This window comes from Haliotis rufescens, unplaced genomic scaffold (assembly GCF_023055435.1).
Source record: "Haliotis rufescens isolate VD_foot unplaced genomic scaffold, xgHalRufe1.0.p SCAF_3, whole genome shotgun sequence".
Taxonomy (NCBI): domain Eukaryota; kingdom Metazoa; phylum Mollusca; class Gastropoda; order Lepetellida; family Haliotidae; genus Haliotis; species Haliotis rufescens.
In genome coordinates this window covers 2967502-2992018 of record NW_025964001.1, presented here as the reverse complement: position 1 = coordinate 2992018, position 24517 = coordinate 2967502, and the positions used below count along the sequence as shown (strand labels likewise).

The 24517-nt window shown below is 41.4% G+C and overlaps 2 protein-coding genes across 4 annotated transcripts in view; one reads left to right on the top strand and one right to left on the bottom strand.

Moving 5' to 3' along the window:
* The window catches only part of LOC124131900 (thyroid adenoma-associated protein homolog), a 48687-nt gene extending 34496 nt beyond the window's left edge, over positions 1-14191 (top strand). For all 3 annotated transcript variants that reach the window (XM_046495422.2, XM_046495421.2, XM_046495420.2), the window contains 13 exons: positions 448-691; positions 1523-1754; positions 3648-4089; positions 4728-4925; positions 5909-6153; positions 6435-6605; positions 7068-7173; positions 7424-7456; positions 8019-8143; positions 8933-9017; positions 9990-10104; positions 11414-11556; positions 13869-14191. In XM_046495422.2, coding sequence (XP_046351378.2) covers positions 448-691; positions 1523-1754; positions 3648-4089; positions 4728-4925; positions 5909-6153; positions 6435-6605; positions 7068-7173; positions 7424-7456; positions 8019-8143; positions 8933-9017; positions 9990-10104; positions 11414-11556; positions 13869-13934 — 2205 coding nt within the window. In that variant the 3' untranslated portion in view covers positions 13935-14191. The remainder of the gene's footprint in view (positions 1-447; positions 692-1522; positions 1755-3647; positions 4090-4727; positions 4926-5908; positions 6154-6434; positions 6606-7067; positions 7174-7423; positions 7457-8018; positions 8144-8932; positions 9018-9989; positions 10105-11413; positions 11557-13868) is intronic.
* A 6303-nt stretch (positions 14192-20494) lies between these two features.
* Positions 20495-24274, bottom strand: LOC124131901 (kelch-like protein 2). Its single transcript, XM_046495424.2, has one exon. It carries the CDS (start codon positions 24160-24162, stop codon positions 22108-22110), a length of 2055 nt encoding a protein of 684 aa, XP_046351380.2. The 5' UTR covers positions 24163-24274; the 3' UTR covers positions 20495-22107.
* Between the last annotated feature and the right edge of the window lie 243 nt (positions 24275-24517).

Sequence of the window (24517 nt, the reverse complement as noted above, 5' to 3'; positions counted from 1 at the left end):
TCTCCTTTCCCCTGTCGCTTGATGAGAGAAACAAGATATTTAACTCAACACATGAAACATCCTCTATATCTTTATCTGGTCCGGTCTGGTCCTCTCTGATGTAGACAGCTACTTTTCAATAGTAAATTGGTTGTTGGGACTACACTTTTAGTCCCAAGTCCGAAGTGTAAAAATTCCAAAGTAGTGAGTTCAGTTTTGAGTTATAATAATGTATCAAGGAACTGAGGGGACCTGAGAAATAGTCCGGTGTTCACCAAAATCCGAATTTGACAAAGTATGATTTGGACAGATTCCACTGTATAGCAAGGAGATGTTACATAATTGAGAAGTTCTCACTCATACACTCATACACTCATACACCTCACTCATTTACTCATACACTAAGGATGAGTAAAAGATGGAGATGTTGCTTCAGTCGATGTGTTCATAGTTGACTTGTATCTGCAGCACCGGCTCCTGACCCAGTCAGTTGTGACTCTGTTCCGCCTGGCGTCGGCTCCCTTCATGCCCCAGGCTGACCAGACACAGGACGTCTGCCAGGTCCACGCCCTCAACATCCTCAAGGCGCTGTTTGGTGATGCCACGCTGGTGCTCAGCCTCATGCCCAGATTCACCGAGGTCCTCCTCATCATCTTTGACGGGTTTGAGTCCCCAAGCTGGGCCATCAGGAATGCCGCTACACAGCTCTTCGGTAATAGATTACTACGGTACAATCAATGATTCCTGCGAGCAGAAATAATATTATACCAGCCAACCCACAATTTTATTTGTCATTGTCTAAGATGGCTCCATATTAAAGTATGCAGTTTCTCACATCTTGGTGTTGACCACCATGATGGTGCTTGGAAGTTGTGTAAAACCTCACTCACTCACTCACTCACTCACTCACTCACTCACTCACTCACTCACTCACTCACTCACTCACTCACTCACTCAACCTACCACCCACCCTTCCACTCACTCAGTCACTCACTCACTCACCCTTACACTCACCCTTCCACCCACCCTACCACTCACCCTTCCACCCACTCTTCCACCCACTCTTCCACCCACCCTTCCACCCACCCTACCACTCACCCTTCCACCCACTCTTCCACCCACTCTTCCACCCACCCTTCCACCCACCCTACCACTCACCCTTCCACCCACTCTTCCACCCACCCTTCCACTCAGCCTACCACCCACCCTTCCACTCACTCACTCACTCACTCACACTCACTCACTCACTCACTCACTCACTCACTCACTCACTCACTCACTCACTCACCCTTCCACTCACCCTACCACTCACCCTTCCACCCACTCTTCCACCCACTCTTCCACCCACTCTTCCACCCACTCTTCCACCCACCCTACCACCCACCCTTCCACCCACCCTTTCACTCACTCACTCACTCCACTGGGTACGCTTACACACTACTACAAATCACTACCATCAGTTTTCCAAATATACACTTCTGCATACTAATAACTATCCTCTGCTTCTCATTTATCGACCCAAACAGCATCATGTTTCTTTCAGGGACAATGGTGAGTCGCATGTTTGGCCCGCGAGGGAAGGCAGGCACCAGTCAAAAGATGATGACTTTCCAGGAGTTGTCTGCCCATTACCCACACCTACCAACAGCCATGTTGTCAAGGCTGGAGACCCCCTGTACCAACGTCGACAGTGTTGACAATCTGCATCCATCTTTGTTCCTGGTGCTCACCTTGTTGGCCAGCCTTGGTCCAGAGGAGTCCCAGTCAACAGACCAGTGAGTAATGGTTCCTTATCTCAGAAGATTTATATGGCTTTACTCAGCTTTTAACAATATTCCAGCTATATCAAGGCGGGAGACACCAGAAATGGGCTTCACACAATGTACCCATGTCGGGAATCGAACCAGGACCTTCGGCATGATGAGCGAACGCTTTAACCACTAGGCTACCCGACCGTCCCTATGTCAGAAGACTGCCTCTGTGGTCTGGTGGAGGGAGTATCTGCACAGAGAGCGAAAAGACATTATCAGATGGTACTTGTTGTTACCCTACCAGGCTCGATGACTTGGTTGGCGTGTCAACGTATCTAGCGTGGATCGTTGCTCACAATGTTAATCCCTGGATTGTTGCTATGTGAAGGCACAAAGATTTTGTGTTAAACCCCATGTCACCCAATTTTGTCCGAATTCTGTAGTGGATTACAAGGCAGCACTGTTCATTCTGCAAGGCAGACATGGTATATCATGTCAACTCAGTATCTCAGTATCAATCTCAGTATTGCTGAAAGAGAACCCAGTCATACCCTACTTGCTGCTGTGCAGAGTTGCATACCTTAGCCACACTAGGATCTGCTGATCAGGGTTTAAATCATTGATTAGCCCTGATTTTGTTCTTGCTTTGTCAACACGATATCCCTGCTTGTGGGTTTGAACATCTACAACCTGTGCCCCTTGGGCTCATCAGGGGCGGTCGGGTAGCCTAGTGGTTAAAGTGTTCGCTCGTCACGCTGAAGACCCGGGTTCGAATCACGACATGGGTCCAATGTGTGAAGCCCATTTCTGGTGTCACCTGCCGTGATATTGCTGGAATATTGCTAAAAGCGGCGTAAAACAAACTCACTCACTCACTCACTTCACTCATCATTAAGGTCACAGTGATGGAAGTCATTGACTTATCTAACTGTTCTATATTCCTGTTCTGTACACTCCCCATACTCGTGAAGATCCAGGGAAGAATAGGTCTTCAGCAACCCATGCTACCGCTAAACAAAGATCTGAAGACATCCCATTAGGGGTCACGTCAGAACAACCTTTCATCCGACCAATCAGAGCGTCGCTTACCAGATTATGAAAGTGACAGTCGGAATGTGATTTCTTATCATGCAACCTCGAAAACTTTATTCCGAACGATAGTTACGGGTTTAACGACTGAATCCATAGAATCTAGACCATCTATTAGCCATTCCATAATGTTCTTTTGTTCAGGTTTCAGATTTGTAATCGAGAATTTGTCAAAATATGTTTTGAAGTGTAGTCGCCAATTTGAAATTAGTGCTGTAAAGCACGAGAAAGCTTCCTTCTGATTGGTCATTCCATTGGTCGGTCAAAGTTCGTGCAATGTCGGTCTGACGTGACCCGTAATGGGATGTCCTCAGATCTTTGTTTAGCGGTAGCGAGAACTAAGATCTGATTTTAATGAGATTGTGACTATGCTTGTCGTAAGAGGTGACTAACAGGATCAGATGGTCAGGCTCGCATTGGTTGATGCATGTCATTGTATCCAAATTGCGTGGATCGATGCTCATGATGTCAATCATTGGATTGTCTGGTCCAAACTTGATTATTTACAGACCGTCATATAGCTGTTATATTTCTGAGTGCGGCACTTAACAAACAAACAAACAAACAAAATAACTGTATACTTCCCAGGGAGCTGAGAATGAAAATCATGTGCACACTGATCCATTCACTAGGGTAATCATAATGTTTTGCTTTGAGCATGCCCTTGTGATGTGGAAATATAATGCAATGTAAATATTCTATTCTATTGTTATTATTATTATTATTCTAGTTGCAGTGTGTCTTCTCTAGGTATCAATTCTTGTCATTCAAATGATTTTATTATCACGTCTTTAATGTGGTAGTATATTCTGATTTTTTTTATCACAGGATTGAGAGGGTGTTCAGAGAGAAGATATCCTTGTCGTTACATAGTCCGGTGTATACCCTCCGTGAGTTGTCGGCCCGAGCAGCCGTCACTTTCATACCTCTGGACAGTGGAGAGCAGGAGGCTTTGAAACTTGTGGCGAGCCTACCAACTTCATGTGACCAGATTCAGGGGCACAATCTGCTACATGGAGCGTTACTCTGTGCAGAAAAGTTGATTCTAAGTCGAGAATTTAATAAGAAGTTTAGGCACAGGTTATTGACTGCGGTCCTAGACAAGAGCTGGATCCACACCGAGCTGAGGCACTGCCCTCTCATTGCTGCTAAATATGTGCAGATAATAAAACATTTAATACAAGACTGGGATAGTGAAGAAAGTTTAAGAATGTCCATTGTTAGTTTATTTAAATCTACAACAGAGAGAAAACGTTCCAGCAAGTTACAGGTGAGAACAGACCTGATTTTGACAGAATATGATACAGACAATACGGAACTGATGGGTGTTTGGGTAGCTCAGTGGTTAAAGCATTTGTTTATTACGCCAAAGACCTGGGTTTGATTCCCCACATGGGTACAATGTGTAAAGCCCATTTGTGGTATCCCCTGCTGTGATATTGTTTGAATAGTGCTAAAAGTGGCGTAAAACGATACTCACTTCCAGACTAATATGTATGTCTGGTTCTTGAATCGGCCCTAAATTCACGAAAGTAAAAATAAAGATCAGAATGACAGTTCTATTCTTATAGAACCATTTTATTTATGACTAGGCTAGCATTGTCAAAACAACATCCTGAACTCTTTTGTCCATGATTTAATTAATGTTATTCTCTGTAATTGCTGTCGGTCTTGAAATCTTATTTTTCATATCTTGGCCAAAAAGCCTGTACAACATTTAAGGATTGACTGTGGTTTTCTTGGTTCATTGAGGTATGAATCGAAAAACGGATGTGCAAACTGTATTCTTACAAAAGTTTGCACATCAGTTTTGAAGTTGCTCTCCAAGGCATGAATCCACAGGTATTCTAATGCTCAATAAACATTAGTCTAGGTCACTTGAATATTATGGGATACCTCATATTGCAGATTGGGACTGGACTCGAAGTAAAGGATTCAATGTTATGTATTACTCATCTTCTTCGCGACTCGCCGGGAGTTTTAACAAGGCAGTGCTGTGATTGGCTGCAATTGGATGACTGTGACGTCTGCTCTGTCTGTCTCGACATCTTACTTAATATGGCGGTGAGCAGCAGGACAAGCAGTGTGGACTGGACCCAGATTCAGGTATGGCGGTGCAAGTCTATGGTCTTAGTACATTGTACTTGGTATTGAGAAAGTACTGGGTCAGTGGATGGTTGGGTAGCATTGCGGGTAAGTTGTTCACTTGTTGAAATAAAGATAAGGTTTGATTCTCTCATGGGTAAAATGTGTCAAACCCATTCTTGGTGTCATGAATAGCTGCTTTAAAAGACACTTCATTCACAATTTTTTTAAAGTTATACTAAAAGATATATTTGAGTTGTCATGGTGCATGAATGGATATCACAAGCTATTTCTGTGTCTATAAAAATCTTTGAAACTCTGGTTCAGAGTTCATTCCACACAAAAAGAACAGTACATTGCCTTATTGGTCTCCTTGGGTCACATTGCTGTTATAAATGCTAGCCCAAACCCTCACTCACCCCAGAATACCCACAATGTGTGACCTGGCTGATTATGTGTCATACTCGGACAACATTGATCCATGCTCATGCTATCACTATTTCTTCGCTCTCACTTTTGCACTATTTCTATATGGGCGGCCATTCAGTCAAAAAATACAAAGTTGAAATTAAGGACAAACGTACGCAATAATAGTCAAATGTTACGAATAAATAATGAATGTTACAAATAAAGGTCATTATTAACATACAAATAATGAACTCAAAATACAAAACAATACCAATGAACAACTCTCAAACAAAAGACGTCATATGTAAAGAAAGAACAATGTGTACTAAAGAACTTCAGTGCACAAAAACGACACCAAACTGCTAAAGGAAAACATTGACAATAAAGAATGCCAGATGGCGCTGCAATTTGTAAAACTTTCCGAGTTAAATCAGCTTCTTCTGCCGTATGTATGATAAATGCATGCTGAAGTGCTCCGTGTATTTCGTCATTCCTTGTGTGACATCAAACACGAAAGTGAAAATGATATCGAGATATTTTTCTGACACATTTTCATAAGATCAAAAAAGTGAACGATGTTCATATTCTGTGTACAGCGCCATCTATGGATGCTGCTACAGAGAGATGTGGGGATCTCCGCCCTGACAGCAGCCATGTCTCTTCTGGCAGAGATACATCTCCATCAGCTGACGCCGGAACACTCCGACTTCACCATGGACGACCTGCATCGGGTTCAGTCCCTGTGCGGAAGTGGGTCCAGTATTCACGCCGCTAGTATCCAGGTGGAGGCCATCTTGGTCAACAACACACTAAGGCTTAAACCTCCTCTTACAGATTCCTTGTGAGTAGCTGTAGGAAAGTAGTTTAATTCTGCTTTGAGATAAAAGATAAAAAATATTTTAGCCCAAATAATTGTTTTGGAAAATTGGTAAACATCTGAGACCTACATCACTTTGGGCTTTCCTCCAACGTCATGCTGACACGCTGTGATCATTCTTGAGTATTGTTAAAATCCGCACTAAACCCAACTCACTCACTCGCGCTCACTCACTCTCTTTAGTAACAAGTTCCGAAACATATCTCTTAGTCTTAACGGATGTATTATCTGTTTGATTATTCCAGCAAGTCATCAGTTCAGGAATGGTGTCGGCGAGTTCACACCATGAGTGATCCTCGTCAGAACGACAGTCTGAGGTCTGCTGCAGTCAAGTCCCTGTTGGTAGCAGGGGAGACAATCCTCGGTGTCTTTGTGAACAACAACAACAAGTCATTACCAGAGTCCGTGCTCAACTGGTAGGGAGGCTAAGGCTCTGAATGAGTGAGTGAGTATGGTTTTATGCCGCAATAGCAATATTCCAGCAATATCACGGCGGGGGACACCAGAAATGGGCTTCACACATTGTACCCATGTCGGGAATCGAACCCGGGGTTTCGGCGTGACGAGCGAACGCTTTAACCACTAAGCTACCCAACCGCCCCTGCATTGAATGAAATGTATATTGTATTATATTATGTTAGGCTAAAAAAAGTAATAGTCTTGGTTCTCAGGCATCGCCCGCATCATCAGAAAGTATGCCTCATGTTTCGTTTTTATTTCCATTTTAAAATTAACAAAATGGCATTGGTGTGGGTCGTTGCTCATATCAATCACTGGTTTGTCTTGTCCAGATTTAATTATTCACAGGCCACTGATGTACAACTTGAGTGCAGTGTTGTGTTAAACAACAAATAACCCAAGAAGTTTGTGTGTTCCAGTGTGATGGACTCCGTGTTCACGCTACTCGAGGATGGGGATGCAGACATCAGGGACAGGGCTGCCCAGTTCGTCGGCTCTCTACACTGGGAGCAGAGACACATACAAGTAGGCGCTTCATTTACCAAACGTTGATATGGATGAAATTTGTAGGAGTACATGTAGAAGGAATTATGGGAAACAAGTCTCGAAAACTTTTTGAAAATATTATTGATTCGGCGTTGTTTGACAATATGCCTGTTGTCTGTCAGATTACTAATAATACATGGGTGTAAATTGACGTGAAATGATTAATATGCCTGATAGAATATCCTAGTTGTTTTGATATCATATGACATTTTCAACTTTCTCCTTCCAGTTCTCCGATGTTGACAGTAGTACCTGCCAAAAGGTATTGTTTTGATTTGACAGTAATACCAAAGAATCGGGTGTTCTTTAATTACTTTAATTCCTAAAGAATATTATATACTTGACGACGTTGATAGTATATGCAAGACCTGCATTAATTTAGCCTTCCTCCCTAACTGCTATTCTTTTACATATAAATTATTCCTTCTTCCTAAAGTACTTTATTAGAGTATCCCCCACAAGGGGACCCAAGTCAGAATTGGTCCCCAGCCCATCTGCTTGTCATAAGAGGTGATTGTTTGTTTGTTTGTTGTTTAATGCCACACTCAGGAATATTCCAGCTATATGACGGTGGTCTGTAAATAATCAACTGGCGACTGAATCATGTGGTCAGGCCTGGTGACTTGGTTGATTGCATGTCATCGTACCCCGATATACCGGTACATGGGATGGTTCTGATAATTTCAACCGTTGTCTTGTCTTACCAGCTGCTGTACAAGGTCTATTGGCTACTGTCTGCGGTCTGATGGCTGAAAATATTGAGGTGCAAAACATAAATAAATTATGATGATCCCTTCAGCTGAAAGCTGTTGTTGTTTTGCCAGATGTTCTGCCAGTACATCAGTGCCAACCTGACCTGGCCCCCCTCAGTACCCATGTACCTCCTGATGAAGATCTACAACGCAGGGGAGATAATCCAGGCATGCAGGAGTAACAGACTGAACACTAGGTGTGTTGAGAAGAACATTCTGCATTTGTGAATTTTGTTGAGATTTGGAACTAGAATTGTCTTTAGGCACTGGTACCATATTTCCTCAAGTAAACCCCTGGGCGTATATATTTCTTTCAGACACCCTTAACCTCTGACATTTAATCACAATATTAATAATGGGAAGAATTCTGTGCACAAAAATGACCCAGCATTTACTCGAGGCCCAGTGTTTAGTCAAGGCTTGGCATTTAGTCAAGACTCGGCATTTAATCGAGGAAATACGGTACTTGTTGAAAGTATCAATGAGCATTAGCTGAGAGCCGTGGCTTGTTTTCATCAACTTTTTTCAAGGCAGGTGAGGGGCGGTCGGGTAGCCTAGTGGTTAAAGCGTTCGCTCGTCGCGCCGAAGACCCGGGTTCGATTCCCGACATGGGATCAATGTGTGAAGCCCATTTCTGGAGTCCCCCGCCGTGATATTACTGGAATATTGCTAAAAGCGGCATAAACCCATACTCACTCACTCAACTCAAGGCAGGTGGTTCAGTGAGTTACAGTTTTGTGACTGTGATCTTGGATGTGCAGCCTTTACTGTACCAACAGTTTCTACTTAATAACTTTGGTCATGAGTTCAGGGCTCGGCTCAGCTATCTGCTCCTACTCTCTAATCTGACATGCTGTGTTACCATGACATAGCAAGTAATGTATGCTACACAAAGGAAGTTAAGGAGCATCTGATTTTTTCATATTACTACAGTATGGGGTGGTCTTTAACTTCTTTTGTGTGTAAAAGTGGAATGATGTTTTCAGGTCGGAAGTGTTGTTTGAGCAGGAGGACAGCAGCATCCTGTCCGAGAAGCCATTACAGCAACAGATGTATTACTCAGCTGTCAGGGTGAGTCGCAACTGGGAACTAGTGGCAGGTCTGAAATATGGTGATAATAATAGAAGCTTTGATCATATACACAAAGGCAGAGTTATTGTCACATGGATTTTTATATGAATTTAGGAATATGAACCTGGGAAAATGTTTGTGATAAATTCGCAGAAATGCTCCTTATATGGACTGTGGTTCGTTAGTATACCCTCAGACATCGTTCTTTCAGTTATATGATTCCAGACACAGTAGTACAATTGTTTGACTGATCCTCTTTATGTTTTGTATATCACAAGAACTTTTGCCTTTGTATGAGTATTTTTATTAAACTGATTATAAAATAGTTTTGGCTTTGGCTACAGAGTAGTTAGTGTTTTTCTGATCAGACGTGTGTCATTGAGGGAGCAGCCATTTTAGTTTCAGGATTTTTTCAAAGACAACAAGCGAGCCCGTTTTACTGTTAAAACGACAATATGACGGTTGCGCCGTTAGTACAAAGTGATATACTACATTTTCAGTCAACTCTGGAGAGATGAATTCTAGCATTAACGGATCCAGCTGTCACATCCCTGAAGTCTCTGGATTTACCATTTTGAAAAAGAAGGGGTTCTGCTTGGGCCATTTGTACCTTCAGGGGGGTGGGGTGAGGAGGAGAGTCCCCCCAAGAAATCACACAAACATGATATGTAAACCAAATCATTTAAAAAAGAGGGGTGGACACCCCCAGACATCCTCTTGATCAGCCAGTGTTACCAAGTTGTATAATGAATATGGGGAGGTGTAGAGTAGAGCTGCATCACTTAATTAACATCTAAAATCTGATCCACACAAAACTGGCATTCCCTGATACAACTGAGACGCTGTTCAACCTCACTGACTGTTTGGATACAAGAAGGTGATGCTTCTGTTTCCAGAATCAGAACAATTAGAGATTACATAGTCGCTAAATTGAGATGTTAATGTGTTTAGTTTGACTTTTGTAAACTTCAGGCACTTCTCCGTGGCAGTGTAGACATGCTACCAGCTTCCTATGTGGCCCAGACAGCTGCTGAAATATTGACAGACCTCACAACTTGCATACCAGTCTTACAGAAGAGCTTGCAAAGTAAGGATCAACATCCATGAATATTCTGGGTAGAATAGGTCTTCAGCAACCCATGCTTGCCGTAAAAGGCGACCATGCTTGTAGTAAAAGGCGACTATCGGGTGGTCAGGCTCGTTGACTTGGTTGATATATGCCATCGTATCCAAACTGCGTGGATCGATGCTCATGATGTCAATGACTGGATTGTCTGTACTTGCCATCATAGGGCTGAAATATTGCTGAGTGCGTCTGTAAACAACAAACAAACAAACAGAGAAAGGATCAAAGTCTTTCTGGACTCTTGGGTCGACAGGTGGTGTTACCCATGATCTGAAGCATTGTCACATCAACGACCAGGGGCTCTAACCTCACACAGGTACAATGTGTGAAGCCCATTTGGTATATGCTTGACTAGGATGATGTGGTTTGAATATTGCTGGGATCAGTGTGATATTATTCTCACTACTCTCGTGTCTAAGTGTTGAAGTCAAGGTAAGTGTAAAGGAAACAAGATCTCTGGAAGCTTTCACTGTACATGCAGACAATATCTCTCTGTACATGCAGGCAATATCTCGCTGTACATGCAGGCAATATCTCTCTGTACATGCAGACAATATCTCTCTGTACATGCAGACAATATCTCTCTGTACATGCAGACAATATCTCTCTGTACATGCAGACAATATCTCTCTGTACATGCAGACAATATCTCTCTGTACATGCAGACAATATCTCTCTGTACATGCAGGCAATATCTCTCTGTACATGCAGGCAATATCTAGCATTATCTTCTTGATGCGATTAACTGCAAGTTTGCTGATGTGGCGTTAAGCAATAAGCACTCACTCACTCACTCCAGCATAGCCCAGTGAGTACAGTAGCCATCTTGATTCCTAAAGTTTTCGCTGAGAGTTGAAGCCTAACCCCTCACTCTTTGGTATGTAATACATTGTATGTGAAAACATTGACACGTCTCCACTTTCCTGATATGAGGAGGCTGCTGCCTTACACCACTGGTGATGAGTGTCACCCGTGTCTGTGACCCGTGAAGATTCCGGGGTAGAATAGGTCTTCAGCAACCCATGCTTGCTGTAAAAGCTGACTATGCTTGTCGTAAAAGGCTACTAACAGGATCGGGTGGTCAGGCTCGCTGACTTGGTTGAAGCATGTCATCGATCCCAATTGCGTGGATTGATGCTCATGATGTCAATCACTGGATTGTCTGGTCCAGACTCGATTATTTACAGACCGCCATCATATAGCTGGAATATTGCTGAGTGCGGCGTAAAACAACAAACCAACCAACCAACCAACCCATGTCTGTTTGTAGATGCTCCCATCTTGAACATCAGCAGCGACAGCAGCGTCTACTCCTCAGTTGCTGGTCTCATCCTTGTAGCAGATGTTGTGGTGACAGTGGCAGATGCAGGAGTAGCTGGAGACATACAGACAGGGCTAGCTGAACTGGGACAGGTAAATGAATGATAGAGATGTTTGAAGTAAATGCATAGAACCCATTCTGTTCCTGTCAACTGTCTACAGGGACATAGGGAAAATTTGACAAGCATTCAAGATTAAGGGTCTCATACTTAAACAGCATTCACTGTTATTATTATCCCCTGCCGCGCGAAAGCGCGAAGCGGGGGATATAGTATTCACGACCGTCCGTACGTACGTCCATACGTCCGTCCGTACGTCCCACCTGTTTGTTGCCGCGATATCTCAAGAACTAAACACTGGATTGTCTTCATATTTGGAACTATGGTGTATATACAGACTCCGCAGACACCAGTCGGTTTTGGTGACCTTGATCCCATTTTCAAGGTCACAGCAGACAAATCTGCTTTTAGAGTTGGAAAACGGTGTTGCCGCGATATCTCAAGAACTAAACACTGGATTGTCTTCATATTTGGAACTATGGTGTATATACAGACTCCGCAGACACCAGTCGGTTTTGGTGACCTTGATCCCATTTTCAAGGTCACAGCAGACAAATCTGCTTTTAGTGTGGGAAAACGGTGTTGCCGCGATATCTCAAGAACTAAACACTGGATTGTCTTCATATTTAGAACTATGGTGTATATACAGACTCCGCAGACACCAGTCGGTTTTGGTGACCTTGATCCCATTTTCAAGGTCACAGCAGGCAAATCTGCTTTTGGAGTTGGAAAACGGTGTTGCCGCGATATCTCAAGAACTAAACACTGGATTGTCTTCATATTTGGAACTATGGTGTATATACAGACACCGCAGACACCAGTCGGTTTTGGTGACCTTGACCCAATTGTCAAGGTCACAGCAGGCAAATCTGCTTTTGGAGTTAGAAAACGGTGTTGCCGCGATATCTCAAGAACTAATTGCTGGATTGTCTTCATATTTGGAACTATAGTGTATATACAGACACCGCATACACCTGTCAGATTTGGTGACCTTGACCCCATTTTCAAGGTCACAGCAGGCAAATCTGTTTTTGGAGTTGGAAAACGGTGTTGCCACAATATCTCAAGAACTAATCGCTGGATTGTCTTCATATTTGGTACTATGGTGTACAGGCGGGGGATATTTCGTCACTCTGTGACAAATACTTGTTATGTATTATTATACCTCCATGTCAGACTGATGAAATCTGATTGGTTCACGTTATCTTGATAAAATACTATGTATCCTGCCTAGGAGGGTAGTAAATTTCTCAGCAGGAGAATAAATCCCTTATACCCCACCACGAAGAAAACAGGCAGCACATGGATTTCTGACTGGGATAATAAATCCCATATACCCCGCTTCGAAGCAAAAATCCACATGCTCTTTCCGAGTCAATGACTCTCACGTGGAGAGCACAAGTCAACCTCAGATCAATCGAAAAGCGGTTTTCTATGAACTTGGAATTTTGTAAAATTATTTTACAATGGCATATTAAAACATGTTGGTAAGATAAATTTATTGTTGCAGTATCAATTTGAGTACATGTGGTTTTATGCAGCCCGCGTTAGGTTTTATGATCCTTTTACGACATATATTGGAGTCCCATGGAGGTTCTGGCACCCTGCTCTGGATCTGTGTGTGATCCTGTGCTTGTGGTACGATCCACCTGAATCAGGGATGAAGAGTGGACCCTGGCAGTGTCACTGTAACCTGACATAGCATATCCATGCAACCGAAAGCTGCTTAGCATGGTATGCAATCCTTGGTGGTTCCGGGTTAGAATTGGTCCCCAGCAATTTATCCTGAGCCGTGTTCAGGCTGGATGACTTGGTTGATGGTGGGTCAACGTACCTGGAAGGTGTTTATTGATGCTGACAACAGGATTGTCTCATTGCCTGGTCCAGACTTGATTACTAACAGATAACCATCATGGGCGGATACAGCTTTTTTTAAAAGGGGGGTGCACATTTAAGATCTATTTATTGTCTTTGGTGGTAATTTATACAGAAATAAAGATTTTTTTCGAAATAAAAAGGGGGGGTGCGCACCCCCGCACCCCCCTCTGTATCCGCCCATGGCCATCATATCGCTGAATTATTGCTGAGTGCGATGTTAAAAAAAACACAACATGTACCCACAAGACACACACAGTTGTCTCGAACTATGTTCTCAATGGCCTGCAGGACTTAGAGATCTTCTTTGAGAGGCATTTAGAAGTTGGAGTACGTTGTAAGATATATGGATGAACAACTTAGAAAAATCGCTCCTAATTGTAATAAAGAAGTTGTTCATCCATATATCTTATCCTGTCTTGGAGAGCACCAGGTTTATTCATTAACACACTTCAATGTTTATGTTGACAGATAACAGATCTCCATCCTGGATTGAGGGCCATGTTAAACAAGCTCCTGTCCGACCAGCCCAAGTGATGTGCTGGGGCTGCCACTGGTTTGTTTGACTTTGAATTGAATTATTAAACCACACTGTTTTGATGTCACCATGTTACTTTGTCTCTTCGTTCTTTCATTAATTATTGTGCTCACAGATCCTTTTCGTCCTTTACATATTTATAACAATTTTAGAGACTGTATACCATTTATGGGATTTTAAAGTATTGATCCCTCTTATGTGGGTTTTATAATGTGCCATAGACATATAGTGACATGCTTGAGTGTGTGCATGTGCGCGTGTGTGTGTGCGTGTGTGTGTGTGCGTGTGTGTGTGCGCGTGTGTGTGTGTGTGCGTGCGTGCGTGTGTGTGTGTGCATGCGCGTGTTTGTTTCTTTGAGTGCGCGTGTTTGTGTCTGTGAGTGTGCGTGCATGTGCGTGTCTATATTTGTGTCTGTCTGCCGGTTGTAGTCCACGATATGCCAGTTTTAACAGACAACCCACTCAGACACAGTATTTGCATCAAATAGCAGCAAGATTGCTGATGCAGGGTTAAGCAATAGTCCCTCACTCACTCACTCAGACACGGTATGCTGACGACGAGCCGACCAGTCCTTGTTTTACCCCCTTTTGCCAAACCCTCGACAGGGGAACAACATGTATCATCTTTTAATGTCTTTTGGTATGATGCACCCTGGGATTGAATCACCCACCTTTAGCTCTCCTGGCAGACTTATTATGTAATAAAAATTGTTAAGTCTATGAGAGCGATTATAATATCAAGTCTTTCAGATCCTTTATGCATTAACCTGACTATTTGTAATATTCATCATATACTGAATAAATGTTGACACAGCCATTGACATTGTGTTTTTAATGTGTTATATGAAATCTTTTTGGTCTCTTTGTAGCTTTTCTCGTCAATTCTGCAGGGACTATCTCTGTCATCCAAGCTGCTTTCTTGATCAGGTCACGTAACACAATTTAAGCACAAAATTAGGACAGTGTCTGGGATGACTTGGTACCACAAGATAAGGCCCAGTCTGATGCTAGAATACAACATAGCATGGTACCTCAAAATAAGGCCCAGTCTGATGCCAGAATACAACATAACATAGTGCCTCAAAATAAGGCCAAGTCTTATGCCAGAATACAACATGGCATGGTACCTCAAAATAAGGCCCAGTCTGATGACAGAACACAACATAACATAGTGCCACAAAATAAGGCCAAGTCTTATGCCAGAATACAACATGGCATGGTACCTAAAAATAAGGCCCAGTCTGATGCCAGAATACAACATGGCATGGTACCTCAAAATAAGGCCCAGTCTGATGACAGAACACAACATAACATAGTGCCTCAAAATAAGGCCAAGTCTTATGCCAGAATACAACATGGCATGGTACCTCAAAATAAGGCCCAGTCTGATGCCAGAATACAACATGGCATGGTACCTCAAAATAAGGCCCAGTCTGATGACAGAACACAACATAGCATGGTACCTCAATATAAAGCCCAGTCTGGTTCTGTGTGCTCAGCACAACTTGCTATCACAGGATATGGGGACCAGTCTGGGGGATAGGGAGATCAGTCTGTTTCTAGAACTGCTACCATAAATGACTTGGTTCACATACAGGCCTATATGACCTGTGAAGGTCCAGGGTAGAATAGGTCGTCTTCAACCCATGCTTGCTGTAAAAGGCGACTAAGCTTGTCATAAGAGGCGACTAACAGGATCGGGTGGTCAGGCTCGCTGACTTGGTTGATGCATGTCATCGTATCCTAATTGCGTGGATTGATGCTCATGATATCAGTCACTGGATTGTCTGGTCCAGACTCGATTATTTACAGACCGACGTCATATAGCTGGAATATTGCTGAGTGCAGCGTTAAACAACCAACCAACCAACATATATATTGGTACAAAAAAATAATTGCATTGAAGATAACAATGCCTATGTAGGTACACACCACATGCGAAGGATAGCATTCATTTAAAAAATGAAGAAAACCTTTATATCACAAAAAAGTTTTATTGACTGATATCAAGTAGATAAATATATATCCACAAAACATTCTTGTAAGTTGTAACAAATACTCAACCAAAGCATACAGTAAAGATAGACGTGTAGAAAAGGTATATCAGAACTTGTCATGCGTCAACGACTCACATATTGCTGAGGAGGGTCTCGTCCACAGATACAACATAAGTAACCGGAATATACCAGTGCTTACACTTCCCCATCAGTACCGTCATGATGAGGGAGGAAGGCTGAAGTGATGCAGGTCTTGCATATGACACCAAAGTACTCAATTATATACTACTCACAAGAAGTTAAAGAACACCTGATTCTTTCATACTACTATAGTTACTTCTCAAAAGGGGGCGGTCGGGTAGCCTAGTGGTTAAAGCGTTCGCTCGTCACGCTGAAGACCCGGGTTCGATTCCCGACATGGGTACAATGTGTGAAGCCCATTTCTGGTGTACCCAGCCGTGAAATTGCTGGAATATTGCTAAAAGCGGCATAAAACCATACTCGCTCACTCATTTCTCAAAGAAGAAAATAACTGGATTATTTCATATGGAGTTAAAAATGCCAGATTCCTTCATATCACTACAAATAACTATAGTAATATGAAAGAATAGGATGTTTTATTACTTCTTTTGAGAAGTAATTATAGTTTTATGAAAGAATCAGATGTTCTTTAGCTGCTTCTGAGAAGTAACTATAGTAATATGAAATAATCGGGTGTTCCTTAACTTCTTTTGAGCAGTATATTTACCACGGTGGTGATACCAACGAGCATGGTGGTTGTGTTGACAAACCATGAAACATATATACCCGGTAAGTGTGAATCTGGGAATGAAACCCATGATCGTTGGAGTCTGCCGTGACAAAGGGGCACAACTCTGCACAGTAAATCATGATGCCTAAGAGAAACTTGCTACCCATCCCCAAAGGGGCATTGACATTGCACTGTACATATGGTTAATCTGAAATATGGGTTGTGTATGAATTGAATGTGAGATGAAATCATGTCCAAGAGTGTTTTAGCACAATTTCAGAATAACAGACAAAACAATCTCAGTAAAATCACATCTAAGTTCTCGCTGCCACTAAACAAAGATCTGAGGACATCCCATTACGGGTCACGTCAGAAAGACCTTTCGTGAACTTTGACCGACCACTGACACAACCAACAAGAAGTTGACATCAGCCAATTAGAAAGCAGCTTTCTCGAGCTTTACAGCACTCGTTTCAACCTGGCGACTTCCATTTCAGACTACGCTTGAAAAATTTGTTGACACAGTTCTTGATTGAACTATTGAAAAATGAACAAATGAACATTCCAGAATGTCTAATATATGGTTGCGATTGTATGGCAGTGCTTCCAACGTACTGTGTAACGGCTCCTCCGTTCAAATGTTTATCCCACGGAAGCGAGAGATAGACGATAATTGTGACAGAATCAGTCGTATGGGCCGTAAGTGTCGTTCAGAATACCCTGTGTTAACTTTTTCGAGGTTGCATGATTAGACAACACATTCCGACTGTCACTTTCATGATCTGGTAAGCGACGCTTTGATTGGTAGGATGAATGGTCGTTCTGACGTGACCCGTAATGGGATGTCCTCAGATCTTTGTTTAGCGATAGCGAGAACTAAGATCTGATTTTAATGAGATTGTAGACAAAATGGCTCCATCTCAAAGTACTTTGATGAAAATGCTGATGTACTATGGTTGAAACAAAAACAAGTTCAGGACTCATAGTTAAGAAACAATCTGATGTAGCATATTATGCTGTAGGCTATGATAAAATGGCCATTATTCAGAAATATATAAAAAGCAACTTAACATAAACAGGTCTAATATTGAGCTACTTGATCACATTGTCTCAACACAGATGTTACAGAAATCAAGGATATTGTGCTGTCCTTGCAGTACACTGCATTGTTATCATTTTATAAAAAGCAACCAATTCCTCAAAAACATTCTCACACCGTACACATCATAAAAGGCAAAATAAGTTGAGTTTGGTTGGATTCCCAAGATGAGATTCCTCTTGAAGACAAGTAACGATCACATGTTAAACAGCATAAACAAACAGAAAAGGACTGAAAACTCTGACAATTCTATGGCTGGGTGTAGTGAGATTTGAGAATGTGCAGTCAAATGCAGATGGTTCCCGGAGGCAGATCAGGATTTTGAAAAGAGGGGTGCACATATACCCAAGTGACAAAGTGACTTAACTGAGGGTGCAGTGAACATTTAAGGTGTCTGAAAAAGGAGCATGCGCACCCATTAAACCCCTTCTGGGTCCACCAGTGGTTCTACAGTGTTAAGTGTGATAATCACTTGTAAAGGCCAAAGCTGCCTCAGTAATCTCCCCTTGTGAAGCTATTTTGATAAGATGCTCAGTAAAAGATTATTTGATCATACAAATTATTCAGTCATACAAAATATTTGATTACAATGTTGAATGATATGCAAGCAGAAAACATATTTTCAGTGTTCAAACGGCAGGTGTCGTTGGCCAGTGTAATAAAGGGTCATCACTCTTGTGGTAAATTGTGTCCCCTCAGCACTCACGACCCAATGCTTGTAGGTTCAAAGAAGGTTTACATATTATGCTCAAACTAACAGTTATGACTGATGGGCCCTGGATGAAAGCTGCAACACAGGACTGTAGCGGTACAGACAAAACACTGCACTGATGTACATGGTCATGGAACACAACTAGTGTATCTGTGATTACACATCACAGAGGCCATACAGGTTTATTTCTGTTGGCTGTTTTTCTTAAAATTAAAAAAAAGTCAACTGAGGCATGCTTATTCAAAACTTCTTGTCTGTATTTTTTCTTTTCATCTTATTTCAAAAGCTTGATTAAGAAAACAATAACTAGCCATATAAATATGATAACAAGCATTTTCAAAATAAATTTCCACATATTGTGGGGAACAAATTGGCAGTTGACGGTTCATCCCAAATCAGTAACCATGGTAACAGAGTAAAACATGTATTCAGTTGAAAAACAACTGCAACTGATGACTAATGCAGGAGGTCATATGAATATGTAGATGAGATGCTTACAACAAACACTATATCTACTGATCCTGCTTACAGACCACCCCAGACAACAAGTCTCCCGGACTTTGAAAAATAACTGAAAAATTGAAATCCCAACTCCAGTCTTGAATGATTTGGCAAGTCTATATGGTTCTGAGCTCCATTTGGAATAAAGTTTTTATTTTGCTGATATATATTTTAGATAAGATAGCATTATTTCTGGGACTGTTAGACTGGACTGGGAAAAATCAGTCTTAATGAATTTGTTGTGCTTTGGTTTGATGCAAATGTCGAGACACAAGTTGTATGATGTCATCAGGCTAAAAAATAATAATAGTCTTGGTTCTCAGGCACCGCCCGCATCATCATAAAGTTTGCCTCATGTTTCGTTTTTATTTTCATTTAAAAAAAAGTCCAACGGTAGTCAAATACTGTATTCCAGTATTTTACTCATCCAGGAATACATTTATGTAGGGAGGCCCTTTCCCAGGTTGATTGTACACTACCGTTTATTTGGGTACACAACTGTTTATTTGGTTACATACTAGTTTGAACAACCCGCCCCCCCAAAAACGCCCGCCAGCATCATATTTTTAAAAGCTATTGTCTGAGAACCAATTCATTGATAACAGGTATGATGGGCTGACATATATGTGACGTCAGACACCGACCAGCTCACTGATAATAAATTTTGATAGTGTTGTATACACAGTACACATATTGAGACCTATGACAACATCAACTCATCTACAGCAGTCACAGCACATAAAGTTGTCATTGGATATGCATCTGGATAGCATGGTATGATAGCGATATGTAATGGAAAATGGAAAACTGCCTTGCACATACTATAAGAAAATAGTGTTTTAGAATTCAATTTCATTCCCAACACATGCTAAAACAACACGGATGCATTATTTTGTATCGATACCATGATACATGACCTCAAGATACAATACTTGTATCTTTGGTGAATTGTAACTTAATCAAACAGAAAAAACTCCAGTTACACTTCATAAGGTACATGTCACATGACATCCAGTAACCATAGCAACACCATCAAGTGAGACAACATTCAGTGACACAATGTATCTTGTGGTATCTTCATCAATCAGTCACAAACAGCAGGTTCTTTTTCTTACACAAACAACAGATACCACTTAACTTGATGAATACTTCCTTGAGTTCTGAGACACAAGACAATACAGTTATAGCAAGCTACTCACAAGTATTGCGAGACCATCTTCAGCTTCTTATACAAACTCAAAAGAATACCACTTCTGCCAGACTTTTCTTTAAATATGGTTACGAATCCTCCGACTCAACAAAAATGAAAATGTGAAAAAAATGAAAATGAAAAGCAGTGTGCTAAAATGAGTAAAATGTTTAAAACACCACCTCATTTACTGCCATTATCAATATAACTAAATCATCTAAATTACTATCATTAAAACCGGATTTATCTTAAAAACTTCGACCCCTACATTATTTTACCCCCTCCCCCTCCCCCACCCCACCCTTCTACCTTCTTAACATTTTGCAGTAATTACAAAATATATTTGACCTAGGAATATTTTTGTTTTTACTTTTTTACCTACTGACCTAAATGTTTGGGTAAAGAAAAAAACAAAAAGGAGTCTGGCCTTAAGTTGATGCAACAATGTCAGTGTTGGCGACACACAAGTTACACACAAGTTACACACAAGTATTGTGCAAGAGATCATCTTCGTAGTTACACAGAAACATTCATGCTGTCATAGAAACATTCCACTGTATTCTAATATATAAAGACAGGTGCACAAACATATAAAACACAGTCACAATCATAAACCAATAATGTTGCTATATCACAGTGGGAACAATGAAACCAATACATTATTTATTACAACAGACACATTATCTATAGCAGCTCTAGCCCTGATTTGGCATCTCTCACTGTGAACAGTATATAACAAACAAATGATGAGGTCAACAGTTTGAAGGAAGATAATGCTGCCAATATATTACTAGGCCAGTATAAATTAATTATTGATTATCCTTGCCTGCCATATTCTCACACCTCAATGCCTTTTTCCCCCAGTTCTGAATTCAATCATTCCTAATTTTCTACATTTTAGATTTTAGTCTTCAATTAGAGTTATCTTTCCTTTACTATCATGGTACACTATGTACAAGACAGTTTGGTTTCCAAATTCATGGAACGTACTGTCAGCACTGTCCTTGGAATTAAATACAGTCTTATTTTATTGTCACTGGTTCGTCTTCTTTCGTTCTCTGTTTAATAACAAGACCCTGTACACAAAAATATGGATTGAAAAAAGAAAACAAAATGACCCTGGTCACATTGCCATTTTCGCAATCTGGAATTCATGAGAAACAATTATTTTAGGCCAAATACCAAGAACTGTTCATTGATGTCATAAGCCCTCAAACTACATCACAGTGTGTGTATACCTGTCTCTCCTCAATATTTGTGTGTTTTTAGTAGTGTATATCAAGACTCGGTTTTGTGAAAACTGGTGCTAGAAGACAACTTTGGGTATCATGAAAGAAATTCCTCCTAATCACTTATCATTAATCTATACTGGCCTTGACGCTTCTGAATATTACCCAATGCCCTGACTGACTCCCATAAGTAGTGAAAATGTCAGATCTTCAATTCCAATCTTAACAATGAAATGTTAATAGACAGAGCATGAAGACATCACCTGTAAAACTAACCAGTACCTCGGGTACAGAATGTATATTTGTAATAAGTTAAATCTATTATGCAAATATCTTAAACAATGTTAAAAAATATGTCCTAAGAAAAAAGACCATTGTACAATTGACCATGCATGACTACAACTAGAGGATTTGTGTGTATATAATACTAGTTTGTCACTGTAGAGTCAATGAAAAAGTGTAGCTTTCTAATGTCCATTATGGACCCATATGGAAGTACACTGGTTTTAGGTTTTCAAATTATGCTTTATGAAAATATCTTTGACCTGGAAACACTGTTTTCATATTTCTAATCCATGAACCTTGAGTCACCAACTGTAGACTTGAAATAATCTCATCATGTAAGTCTTGAGGATCAGAATATTTTGCTATAATTAAAGCTTGTCTCAAAATACCTTTGATTGACTGCCTACATCTTAAAAGTCCAAACCAATTTCAACATCATAATCATAGTCATAAATATCTTCATCATATTCATAGTCATTTTCTGAGTCCTGTTCCTCGTAGTTTGATGCAGCGCTGTCGTCGGAGTCGCCGTCCGAATACTGCATTGCCACATGGAGTGCACTGGAATAGGCATCGTCATAGCGACTGCACTTGTCAAGTGACTGCATCATTGTCTTGGGTACAGATCCAACGGCAACCACCGAGATGTGGTCAATGGGAGGAGGAATGTGAGCCATGGAACAGGGGAACTTCTCCGACACCTCATGAAGCGATGTTGTGTAGGGGCACTCATTGTTCAAGATGAAGATGCTTTCACTTGTGGGGACAAGAAGCTGGAACCCATATGCCGGAGTATCGACAATGAAGTCAGGATGAGGGGTAGAGATTCTCCTGATGGATGTGACCCACTTGGATCGGACTTCGTCCAGGACAAGAGCAGGTTGCCCTGGATGGTAGATGAACACTGTATCCTCCCTCACACACATCACATACGGCTTAGCAAAGTCGTCGTATGAAATGTCCGGTGGGGGCAATTCCCACGAGCTGAATATCTTAGTTCTTGTGTCAAACACTGCAAAACCTATTGACTTTTTGATACAGAACTCTTCAGATGGTCCTGTGCGGTGACGGAACCACATGTAAATATGACGGTCGTCTTTGACGGTTGCTCGGCCTAAACTGATGAATCGTGAGCCTGGTATTTGAAAGCATGTGTATTGGTGGGTGGCCAGATTGCACATAAACAGGTGCCCAGTTCCTTCCTTGTTACCAAGCACAAACAGCTGGTTATTGCAAGAAACCATCACAGGTGGCGCTGTTCTGATATTTGTGAGAGTAGTCCGGTAACATGGGTTGTAAAAGTCCACAGTCCGGAATGAGAAAAGAGTCGGCTGACCAGAGACTAGATCTGTCACAAGAATGTTGATCTTCATCATATCTGTTGGGTAAGGAAAGCTTGAGCAGAGATACATGAAAAGTTTGTTGTCATTTAAAACCATATTGCATACAGTTTGGCGAACTGGCATGTAATGCAACATTTTTTCTCCAGAAACAGGGAACTGGTACCACTTTTGATCTTGGAAACTATAAATTAGTATCTTCATGAATTTGAGTCCTTGGTTACACACCACTGCCAACAACACTTGGCTACCCGAGTCTGATGGACTCTCACTGTCTCGTTTTGCTGTGAAATCTGTACCTGCATCTTCGGGCTCAGCACTGGCAGAAGCTGTAGTTAAGGATCCCTCCATGGATCTCCGGAGAATATCACTGGTGGACATCTCTCGTCCGAGGTAAGACGCTTCATTTGCATAGTCTGATATCCAGGACTTCACACAAGTCATGAGGTCAGATTGGTATTGCTGCCGAACAGATCGGTCAAAATCAATCCAGCGCTGTACAACTCTCTTGAGTTCATTGTAGCTGGTGTGTTGAACAACCCGAGAATCTTCCAGTAGTCTGAAGATGCATGATGGGAGCAAGTCTAACAATTCTTCATTATATATAACATAGTCATGAAAACGAGATTCGATCATTTTCTGTGCGAATTTTGCAACTTCTGGCATATTATGATCTTCTGCAATAAATTTAAGCCGTATACAGTTTGTTAGATCCAAATTTCCAAGATCTAAATAGAACTGCCTGCAGTACTCTTTCACATCATCAATGAGAAGAAAATCTGATATTTTGACAATGTCTTCAACATTGTCTGTGGTCAACGTTATAGAACCTGTGTACATGTAGTCTAAGACGATTCCAAACACATCATCTCTTTCTAAAATTAACGATTCTGACAGATCAAGTTCCCTTGTCAGGCGTTCCCTCATGTCACAAGTGAACATGGACAGAAAATATGGGCTCCATAGTGCCAGAACGGCTTTGTGGCCATTGAAGCACCGTCCGTTCAGCTTGATTGTCAGATCACAGAGCTCACCAGTTTCCCTCTGCCGAAGGAGAGGGCGTATAATAAAGTCTTGAGCATTTCTTGAAAAAGATTTTTTTGAAGCTTTCATATAATGTGACATTTTAGTCAAGTTTTGAGGACAACTGAGTCATTACGGACGAGATAACACCGAACTGCATTATAAATTATAATATAATGTTGTACAGCCGTGAAATCAATAACAACCCTTCTGGTATTAGAGTGATGTCCCTTTAGTAAAATAGAGAGCAAGCTCCTTCCCAGCGCGTGACACCATCGTTACACTCTCGGTAACATCGCTGCCACCAGTGTGGGCGCGGCCATTACAAGAATCTTGAAATTTGCCCTCCAACCCCATATGTAGTAACGTTTATACTTTTGTTTATGTCTGTGAGAATGCCATCATATTTTAATTTGAAAAGGTTTACGACTGACCATGTTTTCCAGATGAATTTACT

Bases quoted from the DNA above. Each gene is read 5' to 3' on its own strand.
- LOC124131901 (XM_046495424.2), bottom strand. From the start codon at position 24,162: ATGTCACATTATATGAAAGCTTCAAAAAAATCTTTTTCAAGAAATGCT.